General features: G+C 42.1%; 2 protein-coding genes across 3 annotated transcripts; both read right to left on the bottom strand.

The window, feature by feature from the left end:
- Nucleotides 1-9,462: 9,462 nt before the first annotated feature.
- Nucleotides 9,463-20,590, bottom strand: LOC145510285 (protocadherin beta-17-like). 2 transcript variants are annotated; one of them, XM_081501075.1, is made up of 2 exons: nt 16,767-20,590; nt 9,463-11,749 (listed from the first exon to the last, which is right to left on the bottom strand). In XM_081501075.1, exons 1-2 carry the CDS (start codon nt 17,508-17,510, stop codon nt 10,127-10,129), a joined length of 2,367 nt encoding a protein of 788 aa, XP_081357201.1. In that variant the 5' UTR covers nt 17,511-20,590; the 3' UTR covers nt 9,463-10,126. The 2 variants fall into 2 exon arrangements, with proteins under 2 accessions (XP_081357201.1, XP_081357200.1); XM_081501074.1 differs by lacking the exon at nt 16,767-20,590 and having other exon boundaries at nt 9,463-15,367.
- A 1,144-nt stretch (nt 20,591-21,734) lies between these two features.
- Nucleotides 21,735-25,084, bottom strand: LOC145510279 (protocadherin beta-6-like). Its single transcript, XM_081501067.1, has one exon. The coding sequence runs from the start codon at nt 25,017-25,019 to the stop codon at nt 22,626-22,628; it is 2,394 nt and encodes a 797-aa protein (XP_081357193.1). The 5' UTR covers nt 25,020-25,084; the 3' UTR covers nt 21,735-22,625.
- Between the last annotated feature and the right edge of the window lie 388 nt (nt 25,085-25,472).

Genomic DNA, 25,472 nt, shown 5'->3' with positions numbered 1-25,472 from the left:
GCAACTAATTCCATCTATCAAATATCTTTTTTTACTTTAGTTAGATGTACATAGAGTGGTTTCTGATTTATTGTTTTGTTTTTGTTTTGAACTTGGAATAGTTCAGTTTTATACCTTCACTCAAATTATAAGGGATAGGAGCTTCTTAATTAGTTTGTAAAGGAAAAGATGCAAAATAGAAACTCATTAACCAGTTATGACACTATTCTCTAAAGCTAACACATCTTGGTTTAAGAATGCTGCTGCTGCTGCTGCTGCTAAGTCGCTTCAGTCGTGTCCGACTCTGTGCGACCCCATAGACGGCAGCCCCACAGGCTCCGCCATCCCTGGGATTCTCCAGGCAAGAATACTGGAGTGGGTTGCCATTTCCTTCTCCAGTGCATGAAAGGGAAAAGTGAAAGTGAAGTTGCTCAGTCGTGTCCGACTCTTAGCGACCCCATGGACTGTAGCCTACCAGGCTCCTCCGTCCATGGGATTTTCCAGGCGAGAGTACTGGATAGGGAAGAATAAAAAATTATGAGTGCACTCCTGAGAGACTAGGGATGAAAGTGTTTAATAAATTTAATGTCTATATTTCTACAAAACAGAGCATGGTCTAACAGTGAATCATAAAACACTTTTTTCCCTCACGTGCAACACAATAGAGAAAAATTAGTTTTAAAGTTTCATTATCTGTGAATAAATAAGGTTCAACATCACATACATTTAAAAAGATAATTGGCTCACATTTTTTTGACTGCTCTGCGTGGCATATGGGATCTTAGTTCCCTGACCACAGATGGAACCCATGCCCTCTGTAGTGGAAGGACAAAGTCTTAAATACCAGGTCGCCAGGGAAGTCCCTGGCTCACATATTCTAAATGATATATAGTTAGGTGAATGACGCAAGCATCAAATAGTGTAAATAGTATATAAGCATTTTATAAAAAGAAATATAATATTTTGTTATAGTTTTTAAATTTATGAAGTCAGATGATAAAATAGATTGAAATTTATTCATTAATTTATTCAATACTTATTCATCCATATTTACTTCAGTATGTATTTTTCTAAACACAATAGAAAAAGAGCTCTCTGTGTGAGGAGATTATAATTTAGTGGGGAAGGGAGGTCATTGATTTGACTGGGCAGAATATGCAATGAATGGAACACTGGATACAACGGAATAAAAATAAAAATAGCCTAATATGTCATTGAAATGATGGAAAAATTGAATCTTGAAATTGAAAAGACATTAGGCAGAGCTTTTTATTCCTGAAACTGATGGTATAGATAATTCAGATGACCCTCCTGTGGAAAACAATAAAAAGTGATGGACAAGACTTTTAAAAAATTACTTTAGGAAATTCCCTCGTGGTCCAGTGGTTAGGACCTTCTGCATCCACTGCTGAGGGCTCAGGTTTGGATCCCTGGTCAGGGAACTAACATCCTGCCACCCACACAGCCTGGCCAAAAAAATGAAAAAAATTCACTTAAAATATTAAAGAGGTGAAAACAGTCATTTTTGATGGATGCATGTAATATAGGCACCTGTAAACAGTATATCAAAACAACAAAACTTATTATTCTCTCAGGGCATTTGAAAACATTTTCCTTTGGGCTTTGATTTGAAGCAATGTAAGATCAAAGAACTTCCAGATGTTCAATCTGGTTTTAGAAAAGGCAGAGGAACCAGAGATCAAATTGCCAACATCTGCTGGATCATTGAAAAAGCAAGAAAGTTCCAGAAAAACATCTATTTCTGCTTTATTGACTATGCCAAAGCCTTTGACTGTGTGGATCACAAGAAACTGTGGAAAATTCTGAAATAGATGGGAATACTAGACCATCTGATCTGTCTCTTGAGAAACCTGTATGCAGGTCAGGAAGCAACAGTTAGAACGGGACATGGAACAACAGACTGGTTCCAAATAGGAAAAGGAGTACGTCAAGGCTGTATATTGTCACCCTGCTTATTTAACGTATATGCCGAGTACATCAAGAGAAACGCTGGGCTGGAAGAAACACAAGCTGGAGTCAAGATTGCCGGGAGAAATATCAAGAACCTCAGATATGCAGATGACACCACCGTTTTGGCAGAAAATGAAGAAGAACTAAAGAGCCTCTTGACGAAAGTGAAAGAGGAGAGTGAAAAAGTTGGCCTAAAGCTCAACGTTCAGAAAACTAAGATCATGGCATCTGGTCCCATCACTTCATGGGAAATAGATGGGGAAACACTGGAAACAGTGTCAGACTTTATTTTTTGGGGCTCCAAAATCACTGCTGATGGTGATTGCAGCCATGAAATTAAAAGACACTTACTCCTTGGAAGGAAGGTTATGACCAACCTAGATAGCATATTTAAAAGCAGAGACATTACTTTGCCAACAAAGGTCCATCTAGTCAAGGCTATGGTTTTTCCAGTGGTCATGTATGGATGTGAGAGTTGGACTGTGAAGAAAGCTGAGCGCCGAAGAATTGATGCTTTTGCACTGTGGTGTTAGAGAAGACTCTTGAGAGCCCCCTGGACTGCAAGGAGATCCAACCAGTCCATCCTAAAGGAGATCAGTCCTGGGTGTTCATTGGAAGGACTGATGTTGAAGCTGAAACTCCAATACTTTGGCCACCTCATGCGAAGAGTTGACTCATTGGAAAAGACCCTAATGCTGGGAAGGATTGGGGGCAGGAGGAGAAGGGGACGACAGAGGATGAGATGGTTGGATGGCATCACCGACTCAATGGACATGGGTTTGGGTAAGCTCCGGGAGTTGGTGATGGACAGGGAGGCCTGGTGTGCTGCAATTCATGGGGTCGCAAAGAGTTGGACACGACTGAGCTACTGAACTGAAGATCAAAGAAATATAAATCAAGTCTCAGGGCCAGCTAAATGTGCAACAATGTTATTTGAAGATATTTCCTATTTCAAGTGACCCCACAAGTCCACAATATAAACACAGTGTAAATGCCAAAAAAATCTAAACCTGCTTCCTCTATAGGCTCTCTGGTGTTAAGTAGAGCAGAAGAAACAAGAAAACATGCCTGCAAATTTTAGCTACAAATTGGGCCTTGGATGTTTGTATTTTAAATCTGTGTAGGTTGAGTTGCAAGAAATGTTAAGGCATAACTTGCTTTGTGACAGTCCCTTATTTATAGTGTTTCTATCCTGGCTAGAACAAATGAAAATTAATTCTGAAAGATGGAACATGCAAACAAGGCTTTGAGGAATACCCTACAAATAAATTTTCAGCGGCAGCCAACCATATAATTCACACAAAAAAACAAAGACAAAATGAATAAGAAGAATCAGAAACAATACAGCAGAAAAAGACCCATACAAACTTCAGATGTGGGAACTATCTGATTTAAAAACCATTTATACTTACCATATACAAATAAGTGACATACTTGAAAGTATCTGCATGGAACAGGTTGAAACAGATTGAAAGGGTCCCTGAGTTTCAGGGAAGGTAGTACAAAAATTATCCAAATTAGGACATAATCTGATAAAGATAATTAATTTCAAGGATAGAAAGCAAGTTATCTAAAGGTAAAGAAAATAGCCTTTATACTAGAACACGATGGAAATGTCTGGAGGCTTCTGAGAGAAACAAATTATGGTTCAATAATGTTATACCTAGCCAAGCTGTTCTAGTACAAAAAAAACAATGTGGAAAACAGGAAAGAATTTCTAAAAGATTGCATTAACATTCATGAGTGCTTACAAAAAAAAAACTATTTAAAGATGAAATTCAGTCAATTTATAGATGAACTGAGAAACTTTGATGATAGGGTTAATGTAATATTTGGTATTGAGAAATCTCTGAGGAAAAGAAAGTTGACTGAAGAATATTCAGTTCAGTTCAGTTCACTTGCTCAGTCATATCTGACTCTTTGTGAGCCCAAGGACTGCAGTACGCCAGGCATTCCTGTCCATCACCAACTCCCAGAGCTTGCTCAAACTCATGTCCATCGAATTGGTGATGCCATCCAACAATCCCATCCTCTGTCGTCCCCTTCTCCTCCTGCCTTTAATCTTACCCAGCATCAGGGTCTTTTCAAGTGAATATTCAGGACTGATTTCCTTTAGGATTGACTGGTTTGATCTCCTTGCAGTCCAAGGGACTCCCAAGAGTCTTCTACAACACTACAATTCAAAAGCATCAATTCTTCAGCACCCAGATTTCTTTATGGTCCAACTTTCACATCCATACATGACTACTGGAAAAACCATAGCATTGATTAGATGGACCTTTGTCAGCAAAGTAATGTCTTTGCTTTTTAATATGCTGTCTAGGTTGGTTGTCATAGCTTTTCTTCCAAGGAGCAAGTGTCTTTTAATTTCATGGCTGCAGTCACCATCTGCAGTGATTTTGGAGCCCCCAAAAATAAAGTTTCTCACTGTTTCCATTGTTTCCCCATCTATTTGCCATGAAATGATGGGACCGGATGCCATGATCTTAGTTTTCTGAATGTTTAGCTTTAAGCCAGCTTTTTCACTCTCCTCTTTCACTTTCATCAGGAGGCTCCTTAGTTCCTCTTTACTTTCTGCCATAAGTGTGATGTCATCTGCCTGTCTGAGGTTATTGATATTTCTCCCAGCAATCTGGATTCCAGTTTGTGCTTCATCCAGCCCAGCATTTCGCATGAGGTACTCTGCATATAAGTCAAATAAGCAGGGTGACAATATACAGCCTTGACATACTCCTTTCCCAATTTGGAACCAGTCCATTGTTCCATGTCCTGTTCTAACTGTTGTTTCTTGACCTGCACACAGATTTCTCAGGAGGCAGGAAAGGGGATCTGGTTTTCCCATCTCTTTAAGAATTTTCCACAGTTTGCTGTGATCCACACAGTGAAAGGCTTTAGCATAGTCAATAAAGCAGAAGTACATGTTTTTCTGAATCTCTCTTGATTTTCCTATGATCCAAAGGATGTTGGCAATTTGATCTCTGGTTCCTCTGGCATCTCTAAATCCAGCTTCAACATCTGGAAGTTCTCGGTTTACATACTCCTGAAGCCTTACTTGGAGAATTTTGAGCATTACTTTGCTAGTGTGTGAGATGAGTGCGATTGTGTGGTAGTTTTGAGCATCTTTTCATTTGATTATTTGAACATTTGAATATCTTCCTGGAGAAATACCTACTCAAATTCTTTTTACATTTTAAAATAGGATTTTTGTCTTTTTATTGTTGAGTTGGACTAGTTACATTCTAAAAATAAAGATCATGGCATCCAGTCCCATCATTTCATGGCAAATGGATGGGGAAACGATGGAAACCATGACAGACTTTATTTTCTTGGGCTCCAAAATCACTGCAGATGGTGACTGCAGCCATGAAATTATAAGACACTTGCTCCTTGGAAGAAAAACTATGACTAACCAACCTAGACAGCATACTTAAAAAGCAGAGACATTACTTTGCCACCAAAGATCCGTCTAGTCAAAGCTATGGTTTTTCCAGTACTCCTGTATTGGTGTGAGAATTGTACCATAAAGAAGGCTGATCACCAAAGAATTGATGCTTTTGAAATGTGGTGTCAGAGAAGACTCTTGAGAGTCCCTTGGACTGCAAGGAGATCAAACTTGTCAATCCTAAAGGAAATCAACCCTGAATAATCATTGGAAGGACTAATGCTGAAGCTCCAATACTTTGGATACCTGATGTAAAGAGCTGATTCACTGGAAAAGACCCTGATGCTGCAAAAAATTGAAGGCAAGAAGCGGTGACAGAGGACGAGATCATTGGATGGCATTACCAACTCAATGGGTATGAATTTGAGCAAGCTCTGGGAGATGGTGAAGGACATGGAAGCCTGGCATGCTGCAGTCCTTGGCATTGCAAAGAGTCAGACAGTCCTGAGTGACTGAACAAAAACAACAAAACTCAATCTGAAGGGTTAAAAAATAGGTTGAGACGCTGCTCAGAATGGCTGCTATCAAAAAGTATACAAACAATAAATGCTGGAGAGGGGGTGGAGAAAAGGGAACCCTCTTACACTGTTGGTGGAAATGGAAACTAGTATAGCCACTATGGAAAACAGTGTGGAGATTCCTTAAAAAACTGGAATGAGAACTGCCATATGACCCAGCAATCCCACTGCTGGGCATACACACCGAGGAAATCAGAATTGAAAGAGACACGTGTACGTGTACCCCAATGTTCATCACAGCACTGTTTACAATAGCTAGGACATGGAAGCAACCTAGGAGTCCATCGGCAGACGAATGGATAAGAAAGCTGTGGTACATATACACCATGGAATATTACTCAGCTATTAAAAAGAACACATTTGAATCAGTTCTAATGAGATGGATGAAACTGGAGCCTATTATACAGAATGAAGTAAGTCAGAAAGAAAAACACCAATACAGTATATTAACACATATATATGGAATTTAGAAAGATGGTAACAATGACCCTATATGCGAGACAGCAAAAGAGACACAGATATAAAGAACAGACTTTTGGACTCTGTGGGAGAAGGCGAGGATGGGATGATTTGAGAGAATAGCTTTGAAACATGTATATTACCATATGTGAAGTAGATCACCAGTCCACATTGGATGCATGAAACAGGGCACTCAAAGCTGGTGCACTGGGACAACCCTGAGGGATGGGATGGGGATGGAGGTGGGAGGGGGGTTCAGGATGAGGCACACATGTACACCCGTGGCTGATTCATGTCAATGTATGGAAAAAACCACCACAATATTGTAACGTAATTAGCCTCCAATTAAAATATATAAATTTTTAAAAACTGAATAAAAAATAGATTGAGAAAATTATTAGAATCCAGGGAAATGAAGACAAAAGGCACTAAATAGAGAAACATTAAGAAAAATTGAGTATCAACCGAGGAGGTCACTATATAACTAAAAGGAGTTAGAGAACCAGTAAACAAGGACACTGAGTAGAGGAAATAATTTTTAAAATTACACACACACACACCCCAAATCCTGTCCTACTCTAAAGAATGTATGTCACAAGATTAACAGATCTCACTGAAGAATTATCACAATAAATGACAAAATTCTTACACTATGACACTACATAGTTAAGAAATTCTATAAAAATGGAGGTAATATATAATTACCTAATTTCATCTTTAACAAGCTTTCTTAGCCTCAGTACTATTGGCATTTGGGAGCCATGTAATTCCTTATGTGCAGGGGGGCTGTCCCATGCACTGCAGAATTTTTAGCAACATTCCTGGCCTCTACCAACTAGATGCCAGTAGCACCATCTCCTCCAATTGTGCCAATCAAAAATGTTTCCATATATCACCAAATGTTGCTGGGTTGCAAAATTGCCCCAGCTGAGAACCAGGGATCTAGAAAAAAATAGATCTTAGAAAAAAATGGGTAATGAAAATGTTGAATTCCTCAACACAAGAGATTAGAAAACAAAGGAATGCCTTCAAAATGCTAGCAGCAAATAATTCCTAACCTGTAATTCCACATTCACTGAAATCAGTAAATCATTTGATTTTACCACATCCAAAATTATCAGATGTTCAAGTTCTCAATAAATTTATCACCAAATATTTTTCAGGAATGTAGGGAAATAAACCAATAAAGAGGAAGTAATAAAAATGCAGAAAATGAAATCAAACTCAGGAGAGAGATAAAAGAATTTCCTAGGACAAAAAGTATAGCATAAGTCCCAAACTGCCAGCCATGGAGTAGGACTAGAGAACAAATAGTGTACAACTGAGCACAAGTCTGGGTGGATCCAGGATGGCTCCATGGGGAAAAAATGGAACTGAGAGGTTTTTTTAAGCACTTAATAATATAACAAGGTGCTTTAGACTTTACAGAGTATGAGGATAACTTAAAAGTATATACGTACAAAAGTAAGTAAAGTGGAAAGTGAGACAATTATAAACTTAAGAGTAAAGAAAAGAAAAATATCAGTAACATGAGGTTCAGGTCTAAGTGATATTTATGTAATTATTTAAACACTACTTAAACAGATTATGACATTGTTATCAGAGAGGATGGGGTAGAAGTGTTCAAGTTAGTGTGTGTGCTCCTTAGAATTAAATGGATAATATCTAAAACAAATTGAGAAAAAGCATCTTTCCAGCATATTATTTAGAAACATGGAAGCAAATATTATGAGAAAAAAACAGTTAAAAGGCTCAGAAGTTGTTATCTCTGGGCAGTCAGACATGAGTACACTTGGAAAAATTGAAGTGTTGTATGACAAATTAAATATTTAAAACATAAAATGTCTAAACAATGATAAACATCATCTTTTTAAAACACATTGTATGGAGAAGGAAATAGCAACTCACTCCAGTATTCTTGCCTTGGAAATGCCATGGACAAAGGAGCCTGGTGGGCTATAGTCCAGTGGGATCACAAAAGAGTGGGACATGACTTAGCAACTAAAACAACAACAAATTCATTGACTTAGGTCCCTTCCAGGGCTTGGGCAGCTTTCACCATAAAAAATACCACAGACTGTGTGGATTAAGCAACAGAAACTTATTTTTTACAGTTCTGGAGGCTTGAAGTCTGAGCTCTGGGTGTTAACAGGTTAGATTCTGATGAGATCTTTCTTCCTGGCTTGCAGATGGCTGCCTCAATGTGTCCTCACATGAGAGGAGAGAGCAAGTTTTCTGGTGTCTCTTAGGAGGGCATTAATCCCATGAAGAAGACCCCTGCCCTCCTGACGGTATCCAAACCTAATTATCCCCCAAAGGCCCAGCTCCAATTTCCATTACATTGAGGGTTAAGGCTTCAATGTATGATCTTGGGAAGACACAACTGAGTCCACAGCACTTGCAAAGAACACTAATTTTAAAAATTAAAAGTAAACAGAACCGTATGATCCAGCAATCCCACTTCTGGGTATATATCCAAAAGAAACAAAATCAGAACCTCAAAGAGGGAAAAAACACATTGTAAATATTATAAACATTGACAACTCTATATATTTGCTATCTTCTTAAGTTTATTTGCTCACTTATTTAGCTGTGTTGAGTCTTAGTTGCAACATGCAGACTCTTACCTGTGTCTTGTTGCAGCATGTAGAATGATGGGATGCCAGGATGAGGGATCTAGTTCCCTAGCCAGGGACTGAACCCAGGGTGCCTGATTTGGGAGCCTGGAGACTTAGCCATTGGGTCACCAGGGAAGTCCCTATTTGCTCATTCATAAGAGGGCAGTTAAGTGATGCTAATATTTTAATATGCATCACACTCTTGTTTGTTAACCTTGTAGGGATTATTTATATAAGCATAAGCAAGTTCTGTAGTTTCATATTATTTTGTTTTTATTCAAGTAAAATCTGATAGTTTTAATTATAAAGATAGGAATTTATTACAGATCCATTTTATATTATTTTCATCTATTATAAGCATCATGGAAATGTTTTAGGATGATGTTGAAAATTATTTCTGAGTGGGAGAATCATGTTAATTTGCCTTCCTTTTTATTCTTATTAAATGTTAAAATAACATGTTATTTTAAAAGAATCATACTAAAAGCCATTTATTACAAAAAAGAAATCATAACTCTACCAACTTTTTTCTCCTTAACTGGGATTAAATCCTTTGAAATTATAGTAGATGGTCTAATTAAACGATACCAATTTTTAAAGAAAATACTCAGCACTCAGATAAAATATTAGTTCATTTGAGGAAAGACAATAGTGTTTTGAAACAACACTACAGAACTCCAGCAATTTACAAGGTCACAAATTTTTTGCATAAGTGAAAAAATTTTAAAACTAAAAGCCATCATTTATAATAGACATGCGATAATAATCGTAAAACACAATTCTCTTAGTTGTAACAAGATATCAACGAACAAGCTCAACTATCAGGAACCTGAAAACACTTGTGACTTAGAAAAATCTGACCCTCCAAAACTTGAGAAACACCATTTCTCTGCTAAATGTTTGATCTCCCATGCAAAACGTTAAGGGCTTATAAAACCCGACAAAAGAGCAACAATAAAAACCACCTATTCGGAATGTAAAACACTTCAAACTATAAATAGGACAATACTTAACGAATGTGTGAATATGTAAGCTATTCATGTAATGAAAGGGTTGGAAATTAATATATTAGTGAATATGATCACTGATCATCTCTCGTCAAGTGAGATTCCTAATTGAACCCCAAACGATTTCTAAAGTTAAGAGTTTTCCGTGGTGTCCATACCAGCTCCTTCACTCATGAGGCTGGGGACAATAGGTTTGAGAAACTGGAATTCGCCGGTCCCAGTACCTCCCATCAGACACACTTCGTACTGGTAGCTCTGGGACAGGGTCCCCGTGCCGCTGACGTCCACCAGGTGGCCCGGGAAGTGGCCCTCGGCCACCGGGCAGCGACCCGCCGAGGCCGCCCCGCCCCTCCTGCACAGCCGCACCGCCACGAACACCAGCACCGAGAAGAGGAAGAGCGACGACACCGACGCCAAGGCCACCACCAGGTAGACGGTGAGCGGGTCGGCCGGCGCCGCGGCCGCCGCTTCCGCTTCCGGGGCCGGCAGGTAGGGCTGCGAGAAGCCGTCCACCAGCAGCACGTGCAGCGTGACGCTGGCCGACAGCGGCGGCTCGCCGTTGTCCTTGACCAGCACCACCAGCCGCTGCTTGGGCGCGTCGCGCTCGCTCAGCAGCCGCGCCGTGCGCACCTCGCCGTTGTGCGCCCACACGCCGAACAGCCCGGGCTCCGTGGCCTTGAGCAGCTGGTACGACAGCCAGGCGTTCTGGCCCGCGTCGCCGTCCACCGCCACCACCTTGGTCACCAGGTAGCCCGGCTCGGCCGCCCTGGGCACCAGCTCGGTGCAGGGCGCCGAGGCGTTCTGCAGCGGGTAGAGCACGAAGGGCGCGTTGTCGTTGGCGTCCTCCACGAGCACGCGCACCAGCGCCTGGCTGCTGAGCGCCGGCGAGCCGCGGTCGGCGGCGCCCACGCGGAACTCGAAGGCCCGCAGGGTCTCGTAGTCCAGGGACGTGAGGGCGAAGAGGTGTCCGTTGTCGGGGTTGATGGACACGAGGGAGGCGAGGGGCACGTGCGGGTCGGGGGGCGGCAGCAGCGAGTAGGTGACCTGGGCGTTGGCGCCCGCGTCTGTGTCTGTGGCGCTGACGCTGCCGATGTGCAGGGCGGGGCTGTTGTTCTCGCGGACCCACAGGGTGTAGGAGGTCTGGGTGAAGGCGGGGGCGTTGTCGTTGACGTCGGACACCAGCACGGTTATGTTGTGCTCGGTTTTCAGTCTGGGGGTTCCCATGTCAGTGACTGTGATGGTGATGTTGTACTCGGCTCTTTCCTCTCTGTCCAGTGCTCCTTCTGTTACCAAGGTGTAAAAGTTTTTTATAGTGAGCTTCAGAAGGAAAGGGAGATGGTCTTGGATGGAACACATCATTTTGCCATTGTTACCGGAGTCTGAATCTGAAATTCCAAAAACAGCGACCACAGTGTCGGGGGTGTTTTCTGGAATATCATTGATGAGTAGTGATATGGTCAGTTCAGGGGCGTTGTCGTTTACATCCATCACTTCTATGGCTACAGTGCATTTTCCTGAAAGACCGCCGCCATCTGAGGCCTCAATTTCCATATGGTAAGATCTAATTTCCTCAAAATCCAACTGTTTTTTTAATCGAATATCGCCTGTGGCTGTGTTTACTTCGAAGGCCTGAATGACTTGATTTGAGGAATGGAAAAATGAGTAGGACAGCTCGCCATGGATCCCAGCATCCAAATCTCTAGCAGAAACAGTGATGACAAGGGAGCCTATAGGGCTGTTTTCTGGGACCTGCACCTGGTAGAGCTGCTGAGCAAATTCAGGGGCGTTGTCATTTATGTCCAGGACTATGATGAGGACCTGGGAAGTCCCGGTCTTGGGCGGTGACCCACCATCCATCGCTGTGAGGGTTAACCTGAGCTCCGGCTGCTCCTCACGGTCCAGCTCTTGGTCCAGCACCAGCTCCGGGTATTTTCTCCCATCGCTGTGATTTCGAGTAAAAAGGTGGAAATGGAAGTTGGAGCTAATTGTGTAGTTCTGCACTGTATTACTGCCAACGTCTAAATCTTGAGCTATTTTCAAAGGATATGCAGACCCTGGATGGCTGCTTTCTGATATTTTCAGGAGGATTTCATTTTCCAAGAATTCCGGGGCATGGTCATTTACATCTTGAATCTGTAATTCACCTTGAATAAACTGCACCGGGTTTTTCAGTAACACCTGGAAATGCAGTATACATGGATCCGTGTCACCGCACAAATCTTCTCGGTCCAGTTTTTCTTTTAGTATCAAATTCCCACTCTTCTGCTCGATCTGCAAATATTGTTTATTCCCTTTGAAAAGAATCCGGGCGCCCCGAGAAGCCAGCTCCCCTAAGCCCAACCCCAGATCTTTTGCAAGGTTGGCCACAAATGAGCCACTGTCCCTCTCTTCTAGAACTGAATACTTAATGATCTCACCGCCCGCCTCCCACAATAATATTAGAATGATAATAGCGGTCACTTGCCTTTTCTGAGTCACTTTGGGTAGCGGTGTCTCCATTGTTCTGAGTCCAAAAGATGCAGTATTTAATCATAAAGTAATTGTTTTGCGCCAGACCTGCTATCTTGGTTCAATAATTTTGAGTTACTTTTTATCATGGACTGACAAGGGGATAGCTGCCTCTCTGAAACCTATCCCCAGCCGTGTAAATATTTCCTTTGTGAGCTACCAGAAACAGATCGGCTTTTATGGAGTCTAGGACTCTGCAGACTGTTTTTCACTCTCTTAGCCTGCAGCGCCACCAAGCGTTCTTCTTTACAACTTCAGGGAGTTTTCATTTCAAAGCATAATATATATACCAAAATTGCAGTGAACATACTGTGTGGGTCATAAAATGTTATAAATTCCTTTCCTCCGCACCTGTAATGCAGTCTTGTCCAGGTAGCTAACAGTAGTTGTGAGAGCAAAATAAGTTATTTATCTAAATCTACATTCATTTTCCCTTTAAAGGTACAAGTTTGGTACGCAGAACTCAGTTCAAGACAAATTTATTTATTCATTTAATAAGTATTTCTCTGTGCAGGAATTATTATAGCTTCTCGGGATAAAATTGTAAATTAAGCACAAAAATTCTTGCTCTTGCAAAGCTTACATTCTATTACAAAATTACTAATTTATTCTATGGTGTTAGAAGAAGTTATACATTTTTAAATCCAGTTTTTACTCCCCAAAAAACTGCAGTGTGTCTGGAACTTCTGGGAAAATGTGACTTTTCAGTCTCTGGGATACAGAGACTTTGGACTTTTTTTTCCCTCATAAGTTCATTTGGTACATACCCCAGTGAAAGGAAATGACTGTTTTATTAGAAACCAACTGTAAGTTCTCAACTCAGGCAATGTCTTTCTGCAAACACGAAGAAGGCAATAAAGCCAATGAAGTCAAAGATATACTTTCTAGGGAAAGGTTTTGACCTGTCAGCATTAAATAGGGCCCACCCCCCTGTATGTTTATATCCTCTGGGACTATGCAGATGGATTTACTGAAAAAATCCACTGTACCACCTAAAGTCATGTGGTTGGAGTGAGAACAGCAGAAGCAACAACTCCCCCAAAGAAGAATGCAGGAGGAGAGGGTAAATATCTGGTGTAAGTTTCCCCTACACTCCCTAATTGGTGATCATCTGACAAAAGAGCTGTGATAGTTCACTTATTTGAACACAGAACACAGCCAAATATAATTTAGTTAAGCCCAGTTGCATTAAGAATAAAAAGAAAATACTCATTTGCCACTCTAGAATAAGTTGCCTGACTTTGATGGGAAGTTGAAAAGAGGGACTTCTCATAATATACTACAAATATAACCAAAACAAAACCAAATATGGGTTAAATTGTGAAAGTAAATGATTTTGTGGCTAACAAAGGTAAAGGGTGCATATACATCAGTGAAAGAGAAAAATCTGACATTACCTAATAACCTGCTACTAGTTAACTAACTTAGGTCTTGGGAGGGAACACACATATAGAAGCTTGAGAAATAGGCGCAGGAGCTTGAAAAAATATAATCTGGATTTTCCTAAAAATACTTTTGAACTTTCAAATTGTTAGACAAAGACAAGGAGATGAAATGTACTCAGAAGCACTTTATATTCTGTAATAGAGTTTAGGGTGAATGAGGGAGTTTTCTGTTTAGAAGGCAAATAAAAGGGTGATATTTAATACTTTTATTTATTGGCAAGGATACTATATTGTAGTGAGACTATCAGGATTACTTATTCCTTGAAGTTTATTTTAAAAATTCACTATTGGACTGTTAATAACATTAGTAAATATTTATTAAGCATTTATACTTGTTTTTTAAATGACGATCATATACTTACATGAAGTTCAAAAACTGTAATTTAATGTGTTGACACTTGAAGTCTGTATTGATAGAATGTGTATGTACTATTGTGATATACTGAAATGCACATAAATATGACTAGCTATTTAGTATTTAGCCGTCTTTAGCATCTATTTTTAGTTTTTCACACTATAGGAGTTACCCAAAAAATGAGACTTACATTGGTGGGTTAAAAAAACTATCAAATATATTTTAAACATGTCCCTACATGTCACTTGTGATGACAGCTGTCACTACTAGTTAGAGATTCAATCTTGAGGACTTTGGAATATAAATTTTATAAAAGGGATAAATGATTAAAATGTTTTAAAATTATGCAAATAAAATTTTAGTGTTCCCTGGTGGCTCTGCTGTAAAGAATATGCTTGCCAATGCAGGAGACTCAGGTTTGATTCCTGGGTCAGGAAGATCCCTTGAGAAAGAAATGGCAACCTACTCCAACATTCTTGCCTGGGAAATCCCACGAACAGAGGAACCTGGTGGGCTACGGTCCTTGGGGTTGCAAGGAGTCAGACATGATTTAGCGGCTAAACAGTAAAATAAAATTTTACTTTTCATTTAGATTGTCAATATAGTGGAGAGTAATATTTTAAAAACTGTAAGGTTAACGCATGAAAAGATACAGTGAATACCGACTGTCTGACTCTTTAAAATTTCACAATGAGGAGTAGTAGTAAAACAATCATGAAACTTACCATCAATAATATGCATCAATAACATGTATCTTTAAGTTAAAATAGATTACCAAAATTATTAAGTAGGGCTTAATGAAAGAATAATCCAATACTTAATTGAATAGGAAACTACTCCGAACGGTGGGGTTTTCCTCCATTTCCCTCACAGTGCCCTGGAGAGGGAAGGTGGGAAGAATCGGTTTCAGACACTTGAATTCGCCGGTCCCAGTACCTTCCATCAGACACACCTCGTACTGGTAGCTCTGGGACAGGGTCCCCGTGCCGCTGACGTCCACCAGGTGGCCCGGGAAGTGGCCCTCGGCCACCGGGCAGCGACCCGCCGAGGCCGCCCCGCCCCTCCTGCACAGCCGCACCGCCACGAACACCAGCACCGAGAAGAGGAAGAGCGACGACACCGACGCCAAGGCCACCACCAGGTAGACGGTGAGCGGGTCGGCCGGCGCCGCGGCCGCCGCTTCCGCTTCCGGGGCCGGCAGGTAGGGCTGCGAGAAGCCGTCCACCAGCAGCACGTGCAGCGTGACGCTGGCCGACAGCGGCGGCTCGCCGTTGTCCTTGACCAGCACCACCAGCCGCTGCTTGGGCGCGTCGCGCTCGCTCAGCAGCCGCGCCGTGCGCACCTCGCCGTTGTGCGCCCACACGCCGAACAGCCCGGGCTCCGTGGCCTTGAGCAGCTGGTACGACAGCCAGGCGTTCTGGCCCGCGTCGCCGTCCACCGCCACCACCTTGGTCACCAGGTAGCCCGGCTCGGCCGCCCTGGGCACCAGCTCGGTGCAGGGCGCCGAGGCGTTCTGCAGCGGGTAGAGCACGAAGGGCGCGTTGTCGTTGGCGTCCTCCACGAGCACGCGCACCAGCGCCTGGCTGCTGAGCGCCGGCGAGCCGCGGTCGGCGGCGCCCACGCGGAACTCGAAGGCCCGCAGGGTCTCGTAGTCCAGGGACGTGAGGGCGAAGAGGTGTCCGTTGTCGGGGTTGATGGACACGAGGGAGGCGAGGGGCACGTGCGGGTCGGGGGGCGGCAGCAGCGAGTAGGTGACCTGGGCGTTGGCGCCCGCGTCTGTGTCTGTGGCACTGACGCTGCCGATGTGCAGGGCGGGGCTGTTGTTCTCGCGGACCCACAGGGTGTAGGAGGTCTGGGTGAAGGCGGGGGCGTTGTCGTTGACGTCGGACACCAGCACGGTTATGTTGTGCTCGGTTTTCAGTCTGGGAGTTCCCATGTCAGTGACCGTGATGGTGATGTTGTACCCGTCTCTTTCCTCTCTGTCTAGCGGTCTCTCTGTCACCAGAGTGTAAAAGTTTTTGAACGTGGGTTTCAAGAGAAAGGGGAGATCATTCTGAATGGAGGAAACCATCTTACCATTGTCCCCGGAATCTGAATCAGAAACACTGAAAACGGCCACCACAGTCTCTGGGGAGTTTTCTGGGATAGAGCTGATGAGTCTCGACATGGTCAGTTCGGGGGCGTTGTCGTTCACATCCACCACCTCTATAGCTACAGTGCATTTTCCTGAAAGGCCCCCACCGTCTGTGGCTGCAATCTCCACGTTATAAAATCGAGTTGCCTCGAAATCCAATGCCCTTTTCAGACCAATTTCGCCTGTTATTTCGTCTATTACAAATGGTTGAGTAACTTCATCTCCTTGGAATAGAGCATAGGCTACTTTCCCATATGTTCCTGCATCTAAATCTCGGGCAGAGACAGCGACAACTAAGGAGTTTAGGGGGCTGTTCTCTGGAATCTGTACCTCATAGACGGATTGTAAAAACTCTGGAGCATTGTCATTAATGTCCACGACTTCGATGCGGACTGTAGCGGTCCCAGACCTGGGCGGAGCCCCACCATCCAGCGCGGTGAGGGTTAAACTGAGCTCAGGGTGCTTCTCCCGATCCAGTGCTTTGTCCAGCACCAGCTCTGGGTATTTTCTGCCATCTCCACGATGATGAGTGACAACATGAAAATGGGAGTTGGGGCTGACTGTGTAGTTTTGAACCGTGTTGCTACCTATGTCAAAGTCCTGAGCTATTTTCAGAGGAAACACAGTCCCTTTCTGGACGCTCTCGGGGATTTTTAGGAGCATTTCTCTCTCTAGGAACTCTGGGGAATGGTCATTTATATCCGTGAGCTGCAGCTCAGCTTGAATAATCTGCACCGGGTTTTCCAGTAATAGTTGGAAATGCAGTATACAGGGATCTGTTGCCCGGCACAACACTTCCCGGTCTAGTTTTTCATATAGAAGCAAATTCCCAGTCGTTATATCCAGCTGCAAGAGCTGTTTATTTCCTTTGTAATGGATTCGCGCGCCCCGAGTGGCTAGTTCCCCCACCCTGAGACCCAGGTCTTTTGCCAGGTTGGCCACAAAAGACCCACTTTCTGTTTCTTCTGGCATGGAATACCTAATTTGTTCAGAGCCAGTCTCCCACAAAAACAACAATATAGCAAGAAAGATAACTTGCCTTTTTTGTAGCGTTTTTGCTGGCGCAGTCTCCATTATCCAGACCCGATGCGAGAAGGTAGTTGCTTCAATTCGATATACAATCAATCCAGATCAGTTCGTTAAATAAAATGGAATTTGATCTGACTGACTTGCACTAGGACGACGCCCTTCTCAGAGATCTCTGCCCCTAGATCCTATGTAAATTGCTTCCTTCTTTTAGAAAGCACTCGGGGCTCTGATTCCCACTTTAATGGCTGCCGGGGCAGTCACAGATCCTTTCATTCATACTCCTAGGCTGTGGCGCCACCAGGCGTCATTATTTACTATTGCATACAGTATTGGCCATTTCATTCCAAGCTTTAACTTGATATGTATCAGTTTCCTTTTAAGTCAGAAATGCTCCTGATTGATTCTGTATTTCCAGTTTTTAGTTACTGGAAGTTCTGAATAAGCTTTTGCTAAGTTAACTTCCAGTGAAAGAATACTTTTCAGAACAAACTAAAATGATGTATCAGTATTCCTCATAAAACACCTTTTGAGTACTCAAACTTTCTCTTGTGGGATTCTTCTTTGATTATATTCAAGAAATTAGTAATAATGGTAAGTTTACAATTTTTCAAAATTGTTTTATTTTGAATATACATCAGAAAAGGGCACAAATCATATGTGTACAACTCAATAACTTTTCAGGAAGTGAACACACTGGTAAGCAGAACCTAAATTAAAACTAAAATGTTACCAAAACCCTAGAAGCCCCCTCCTGTCATTATCTGGTCACTACCCTGTAAAGGTAAAACTCTTCTGATTTCTATTATAGTGTGGGGTGTTTTTTTTCTGTTCTTATTTTTAAGCTTTCACACAAATGGAGTTATACAATATTATTCATATGTTTGTAAAAGTCCACCCCTTCCATACTGTTCTAACTTACCTCATTGCTTTGTATTACCCTATTGTACAATGATTTGTTTTTCTATTCTCCAGTTGATGGACATTGGTATTTTCCAGTTTATGGATATTTTAAGTACTGCTGCTATGAATATTTTTGCTCTCTTTGTGCGCATTTATGTTCAATAAATTCCTAGGAGTTACACAGTTATGGGTTAAGATGTACACATGTATTTAGCTTTATTAGATATTGCAAAATAGTTTTCTAATGTGGTTTTACCAAAAGCAGTGAAGAGTGAGAGCTCCAGTTGCTCCAAATCCTTGTCATCATTTGATATTGTCTTTTAACCATTTTGGTGAGTGTGTGGTGATGTCACATTGTAACTTTAATTAGGATTCCCCTGAAGATTAATTAAATGAGTCCATTTTCACTTGTTCATTTTTATCAGAGTACATTCTTGTGAAGTACATAAGTCTCTTTTCTACTGTTCTTGTTAGGGCATTTGCCTTTTTTTCCTTACTGATCTTCTTTAGAAGTTCCTTATATATTCTGGATTTAAGTGCTTTTTCAGAAGTATGTATTGCAGGTATCTTCTCTGATTCTATTGCTTGCAATTTAACTCTCAAGATATCTCTGAAGAACAAAACCTTTAAATTTTAATTGTCTAATTTTCAATATTTTTCATTTATGGTTTGAATTTTTTTGTATTCTCTTTAATTCTTTGCATACAGCATAGTGATGAAAATACTGTTGTGTAGTGTTTTCAAAAAATCAATTACTTTTTACATTTATAGCTATAATTCTCATGAAATTAACTTTTTAATATGAATGAGGTTAGGATGAGATTATTTTTTCATAAAAATATCCAGATGTCTTTGTACCATCTACTGAAAAAAGTTCCATTCTCCACTATTTCTGAGCTGTCATTTTTTTCATAAATCAGATGACCATAGTTATGTTCAAGGCTTTTTTTTTTCAATTTTTTTCCTTGTTTATCCTGCAATACCAAATTGTCTTTAATTTCTATACTTTGTAATAGGTTTTATTATCTGATAATTAAGTCTTTTAGTTTTATTCTTTTCTTTTTTCAAGATTGCTTTGGTTAGTATTGTCTCTCTATTTCCAGCTTGTCAGTTTCACAAAGAAATCTGCTGAAGTTTTCTTCAGGATTTTATTGCATCAGTAGATTGATCGAGGAGAACTGGCATATTCTCAACATTGAATCTTCCAACTGGAATGTCCCTGAATTTGACAAGTATTCTGAGAGGGGAACTGGCCTCCAATTGGCCATAGGCATGTAAAGTTACTCTATCCCTGGCAGGAACAGAAGCCTTTTGTCTGTTCTTAAACAAAGTCACTCTGTAGGGTCCGTCTCATTGCGACCCCATGGACTGTACGCAGCCTGCCAGGCTCCTCCATCCATGGGATTTTCCAGGCAAGAATACTGGAGTGGGTTGCCATTTCCTTCTCCAAGGGATCTTCCCGACCCAGGAACCGAACCTGGGTTTCCCTCACTGTTCTTAGGCTTTTGCAAATTTCCTCAGTGCAAACTGACTATAGGAGTCAGTTCAGAGCTCTCTCAAGAAATTTCCTTTTCAGGAAGCTTACTTAGCCCCTTCATTTCTTTGTATATGATCTACTGTTTCTTCAAACTAGTAATTTCTGAATTTTAACCAAGTTTTATAGTTGTTTGAAACTGAAAGAAGAAAAAAAAGTTGTTTTCTGATGTTAAATAATCCTTCTAACTTGAAACAGAATACAACCAAATATGTGCAAAACTTAAAATCTGAGACTACTTAAAATCTGTATTTTGTAACTTTTGGCCATAAGGAAGAGGAGTTCTGAAAGTGATGTGGGCCACGTTGACTTAAGTAGAATTTATGTCGCTAAAACAGCATATGTTAAACACACTGTGTGTGCTAGGTCACTTCAGTTGTGTCAGATTTTTTCGACCCTGTATACTGTAGCCCACCAGGCTCCTCTGTCCATGGGATTCTCCAGGCAAGAATACTGGAGTGGGTTGCCATTCCCTTCTCCAGGGGATTTTTGTGACCCAGGGATTGAACTTGCATCTCCTGCATTGGCAGGTGAATTCTTTACCACTGTTGCCACCTGGGAAGCCCTCAACACACTATATGCTGTGCCTAAAAAAATGATGAAAGAGGAATTGTTAAAAATGAACATATATAATACATTTGAGAAAGTGATTGAAATGGGTATTATTATCCAGATATTTGGCTCCCATTTTCTATTTTTATTTTGCAACAATAGAACTGGTCTGTTTTTCATGAGGTATTCATTTTGTGGAAGTTATCTGGATCACATTTACTAGTAAATTCTAATTGAATTTTAAAGTGTTGATGAGGTCTACACCAAAGTCCTGTAGTCATCTCCAGCTAGTAAGTAATGATCCATACTTTATGAATACACACAGTAATTTATAAATTAATACACAAAGTAATTTAAAAAACATATATAAGTTAATAAAGGTGCGTTCTCAGTGTTTATTTGCCCAGACTCATTTAGGTAATTATACAAATTGGACTTTCCTGGCATAAACAAAAACATGAACTTTTTTCATAATGTTGAGATATAGTGGTGAAATAGATACAGTGGTGAAAACTTCAATCAGGTTTCTTGTCATCATACATTAAACTATTTCATTTAAATATCTAACAGTAAATGGAGGCATCATTAAAGTTAAATGCAATATTTATGTCATTTGTTTAATTTTGTTCTCACTTATCACTTTCTAATTTCAAGTATTAGATTGGATGAAGGTGAAAAGATAGGTTCAATGATAACTTTAAGAGTAAAGTTTAATGAACACAATATAAAGCAATTGCAATGCCAGATGAGTTTATTTCTTATCTTAGTTTATATTTCTATTCTTGTCTTAAGGAAAAAAACAATGCTTATTTCTTACTAATGAAAGTTTAGCATAATTGAAAAAACTACTTTTCAAAATGCCTGAAAGCTATATAGAAGAACAAAAGAAGATAACTTGGACATAAAAAATATATCATTGTTTTGTTGATAAAGACTGTCCGTGTCTGCAGAATAACAAAGTGAAAATCTATTATCACTCAATAACCAGACTAGAACAGAATAACAAAAACTCAGAAGAAATTCTTACTCTTTTGAAGGTGCAGAGAAACTTCAGGGAAACCAAGAAAAACACATACATTAAACTACATTTGAACTTCTAGTTATAGGGCAAAAAGAAGGATAAGGCAGTATATGATGCCCTCTACCTCTTGAGTCCTTGGAAATGATTTAGGGTGTATTTAAGGTTCTGTGTTTTAAAAAATAATTTAAAAAGCAGTGACTTAGTTTTATTTAGTGAAGTAATGCCAAATTATATAAGATTTTTCTTTTTATTATTAGAATAATTTTTATGTTAATATTAGTGAGTGTTTATGTAGCAATTGCAATGTGCTAGGTAAGCAGCAGACAAATAAGAGAGATAAATCTCTAGCATATTGGTGCTCACAATGGGACATGGTCAAAATTGTAGTGTATTACAACTTTAATAAAGTGTATGTTTATGTACAGTTTTGGAGAAACAAGTATGCTAAGATATGCTCATGGCTATTCAGGGGCCATAGCTTTGTAGAATAGTCAACAAGAATGGTCTAGGTAGTTACAAAGAATTTCAAACACTAGCTTGCAAATAGAAAGCTGTATGATAAAGAAAAGCACCAAAAACATACAGAAATGCAAGATTACACAGGAGCTTTAAACTGTTTCATTGAAAAGACATAAACTAAGAAGTTGATTTAAATATTAATAGAATTTCTTTTTATATTACTTGAGTAATTTATAGTTATGGAAAGATTAATCACCAAGAGAAGATCAAATATGGAGAAAATGCATAATCAATATCCAGTACAAATGAAAATGCTAAATCCAATTAGCACAGAGACATGCATAGCTTTGGAATATATATATATGTATATAATTATTTGTGTGTGTTAATCACTCAGTCGTGTACGACTCTTTGTGATCCCATGAACTGTACCCTGCCAGGTTCCTCTGTCCATGGAATTCTCCAGGCCAAAATACAGGACTGGGTTGCCATTTCCTTCTCCAGGGGATCTTCCCGACCCAGGGATCGAACCTGGATCTCCAACATTGCGGGCAGATTCTTTACCGCTGAGCCACCAGGAAAGCCCTATATATATATATATATTTGTACAACAGTACAACTTCTTAAGAGAAAAGTATTGCAATGGGAATTAGGTTTGCCAAAATTAAGGAGAGGCTCACTTAACCAAATACATTTAACTGAATAAAAAGCTATTTCTACAGCTGGGGCTTTCTTTGATTTCTCTCTCAGCGTCCTGAACCAAGAGGTTAGGGAATATCGGCTTCAGTAGTTTGAACTCACCAGTTCTATGGTCTCCCGTCAGACACACCTCGTACTGGTAGCTCTGGGACAGGGTCCCCGTGCCGCTGACGTCCACCAGGTGGCCCGGGAAGTGGCCCTCGGCCACCGGGCAGCGACCTGCCGAGGCCGCCCCGCCCCTCCTGCACAGCCGCACCGCCACGAACACCAGCACCGAGAAGAGGAAGAGCGACGACACCGACGCCAAGGCCACCACCAGGTAGACGGTGAGCGGGTCGGCCGGCGCCGCGGCCGCCGCTTCCGCTTCCGGGGCCGGCAGGTAGGGCTGCGAGAAGCCGTCCACCAGCAGCACGTGCAGCGTGACGCTGGCCGACAGCGGCAGCTCGCCGTTGTCCTTGACCAGCACCACCAGCCGCTGCTTGGGCGAGTCGCGCTCGCTCAGCAGCCGCGCCGTGCGCACCTCGCCGTTGTGCGCCCACACGCCGAACAGCCCGGGCTCCGTGGCCTTGAGCAGCTGGTACGACAGCCAGGCGTTCTGGCCCGCGTCGCCGTCCACCGCCACCACCTTGGTCACCAGGTAGCCCGGCTCGGCCGCCCTGGGCACCAGCTCGGTGCAGGGCGCCGAGGCGTTCTGCAGCGGGTAGAGCACGAAGGGCGCGTTGTCGTTGACGTCCGCCACGAGCACGCGCACCAGCGCCTGGCTGCTGAGCGCCGGCGAGCCGCGGTCGGCGGCGCCCACGCGGAACTCGAAGGCCCGCAGGGTCTCGTAGTCCAGGGACGTGAGGGCGAAGAGGTGTCCGTTGTCGGGGTTGATGGACACGAGGGAGGCGAGGGGCACGTGCGGGTCGGGGGGCGGCAGCAGCGAGTAGGTGACCTGGGCGTTGGCGCCCGCGTCTGTGTCTGTGGCGCTGACGCTGCCGATGTGCAGGGCGGGGCTGTTGTTCTCGCGGACCCACAGGGTGTAGGAGGTCTGGGTGAAGGCGGGGGCGTTGTCGTTGACGTCGGACACCAGCACGGTTATGTTGTGCTCGGTTTTCAGTCTGGGGGTTCCCATGTCAGTGACTGTGATGGTGATGTTGTACTCGGCTCTTTCCTCTCTGTCCAGTGCGCCTTCTGTTACCAAGGTGTAGAAATTCTCAACGGACGGTCTTAAAACAAAGGGGAGATTGTCATCTATAGAACAGATAACCTGTTGGTTATGTCCAGAATCCGCATCTGATACACTGAAAACTGCCACTAGCATCTCTGGCAGGTTTTCGGGGATGGGGCTAGTTAGTGAGGACATAGTCAATTGGGGAGCATTGTCATTCACATCCAGGACCTTGATGACTACAGAGCATTTTCCTGATAGTCCCCCACCATCTGTAGCCTCGATATCCACCAGATATGATTGAAATTCTTCAAAATCCAATTTCTTTTTTAGTCGAATTTCTCCTGTATTTGCGTTAATTTCGAAGGGTTCGTTAACGTCATCGACTTGAAACAGGGTGTAAGATATCTCTCCAAATGATCCTGCGTCTAAATCTCTCGCTGAGACAGTGATAACCAGAGAGCCCAGGGAGCTATTTTCAGGGACTTGAGCCTCATAGAACTCCTGAGCAAACTCGGGGGCGTTGTCATTGCTATCCAAGACCAGGATCTGAATCTCTGTGGTCCCAGATCGAGGCGGAGACCCGCCATCCAGCGCTGTGAGGGTTAGCCTGAGCTCGGGCTGCTCCTCACGATCCAACGCTTTGTCCAGTACCAGCTCCGGGGACTTCCTCCCGTCCTTGCGGTTTCTAGTGAGAATGTGGAAGTGAGGGTTGGAGCTGATTATGTAGCTCTGAAGGCTGTTGCTACCAGAGTCTAAATCATGTGCCATTTTCAAAGGAAATACCTTACCTGGTATAGTCATTTCTGATATTTTTAGTTGCATTTCTCTTGCAGGGAACTCCGGGGCGTGGTCATTTACATCTCTAATTACCAAGGCAGCCTGAAATAACTGAAAGGGATTTTCCAGTAACACTTGGAAGGGTAGCACGCAGGGCTCAGTGGAGCCACACAGCTCCTCCCGGTCCAGTTTATCATTCATCAGCAAATCACAGGTGTCTGGATCAAGCCGCAAATGCTGTCTATTCCCCTTAAAAACAACTCGGGCGCCCCGGGCAGCCAGCTCTCCCATCCTGAGTCCCAGGTCTTTTGTCAGGTTGGCCACAAACGTGCCACTTTCTGTCTCTTCCAGTACAGAATACCGAATCGATTCTGAACCTGCCTCCCACGAAAGAATCAATGTAATGAAGATCATCACTTGCCTTTTCTTCTGATGTAGTTTCGTTTGCACCATTTCCATTGTTATGTCTGGTTCCAGAGGAAAAATCTTTTTCCAATCCCAATTACTACGTCCACTGTTGACCCTTCAAAATGTCTGCTCCGGAATTTCAAATTCGTTCCTATAACTTGTCTGGCCGCGACTGCTCCCTGAACACTTCTGTCTTAGCTTTACCTGTAAATGAGTTCTGTATTTTTTTCTTGGGCTTCTCTGAAATGGAGTCAGTCCACCGAGTCTTAGCCTGCACTGCCACCACGCGTTCAAACGCGTAACTTCGTGGGGGTGCTGCAGGTCAACGCCACATCCAAAATGTAAACTTTGTAAAGGTTTTAAGGAAAACGCTGAGTTTCTCAGACTGCAGTGAGTGAATCACATGCATAAAGACTTATCTGGGAGTCTTGTTTTTTTTTCTTTTTCAGAACTTTAATCGAATTTTCTGGCCTTCTGGCTGTACTAACAAAACTGTAAGTCAAT

The sequence above is a fragment of the Giraffa tippelskirchi genome, chromosome 6, assembly GCF_054371585.1.
Source record: "Giraffa tippelskirchi isolate mGirTip1 chromosome 6, T2T-mGirTip1v1.2.pri, whole genome shotgun sequence".
NCBI lineage: Eukaryota > Metazoa > Chordata > Mammalia > Artiodactyla > Giraffidae > Giraffa > Giraffa tippelskirchi.
This window is presented reverse-complemented; position numbering and strand designations above follow the sequence as displayed.

Bases quoted from the DNA above. Each gene is read 5' to 3' on its own strand.
- LOC145510285 (XM_081501075.1), bottom strand. From the start codon at position 17,510: ATGGAGACTGCGCCAGCAAAAACGCTACAAAAAAGGCAAGTTATCTTT. The intron at 11,750-16,766 runs GTACAGATTCCA...CAGCTCTACCAG, and splicing joins TTTTACAATCCGTCTATGAG to GTGCAGGTCCCAGAAAACAG.
- LOC145510279 (XM_081501067.1), bottom strand. From the start codon at position 25,019: ATGGAAATGGTGCAAACGAAACTACATCAGAAGAAAAGGCAAGTGATG.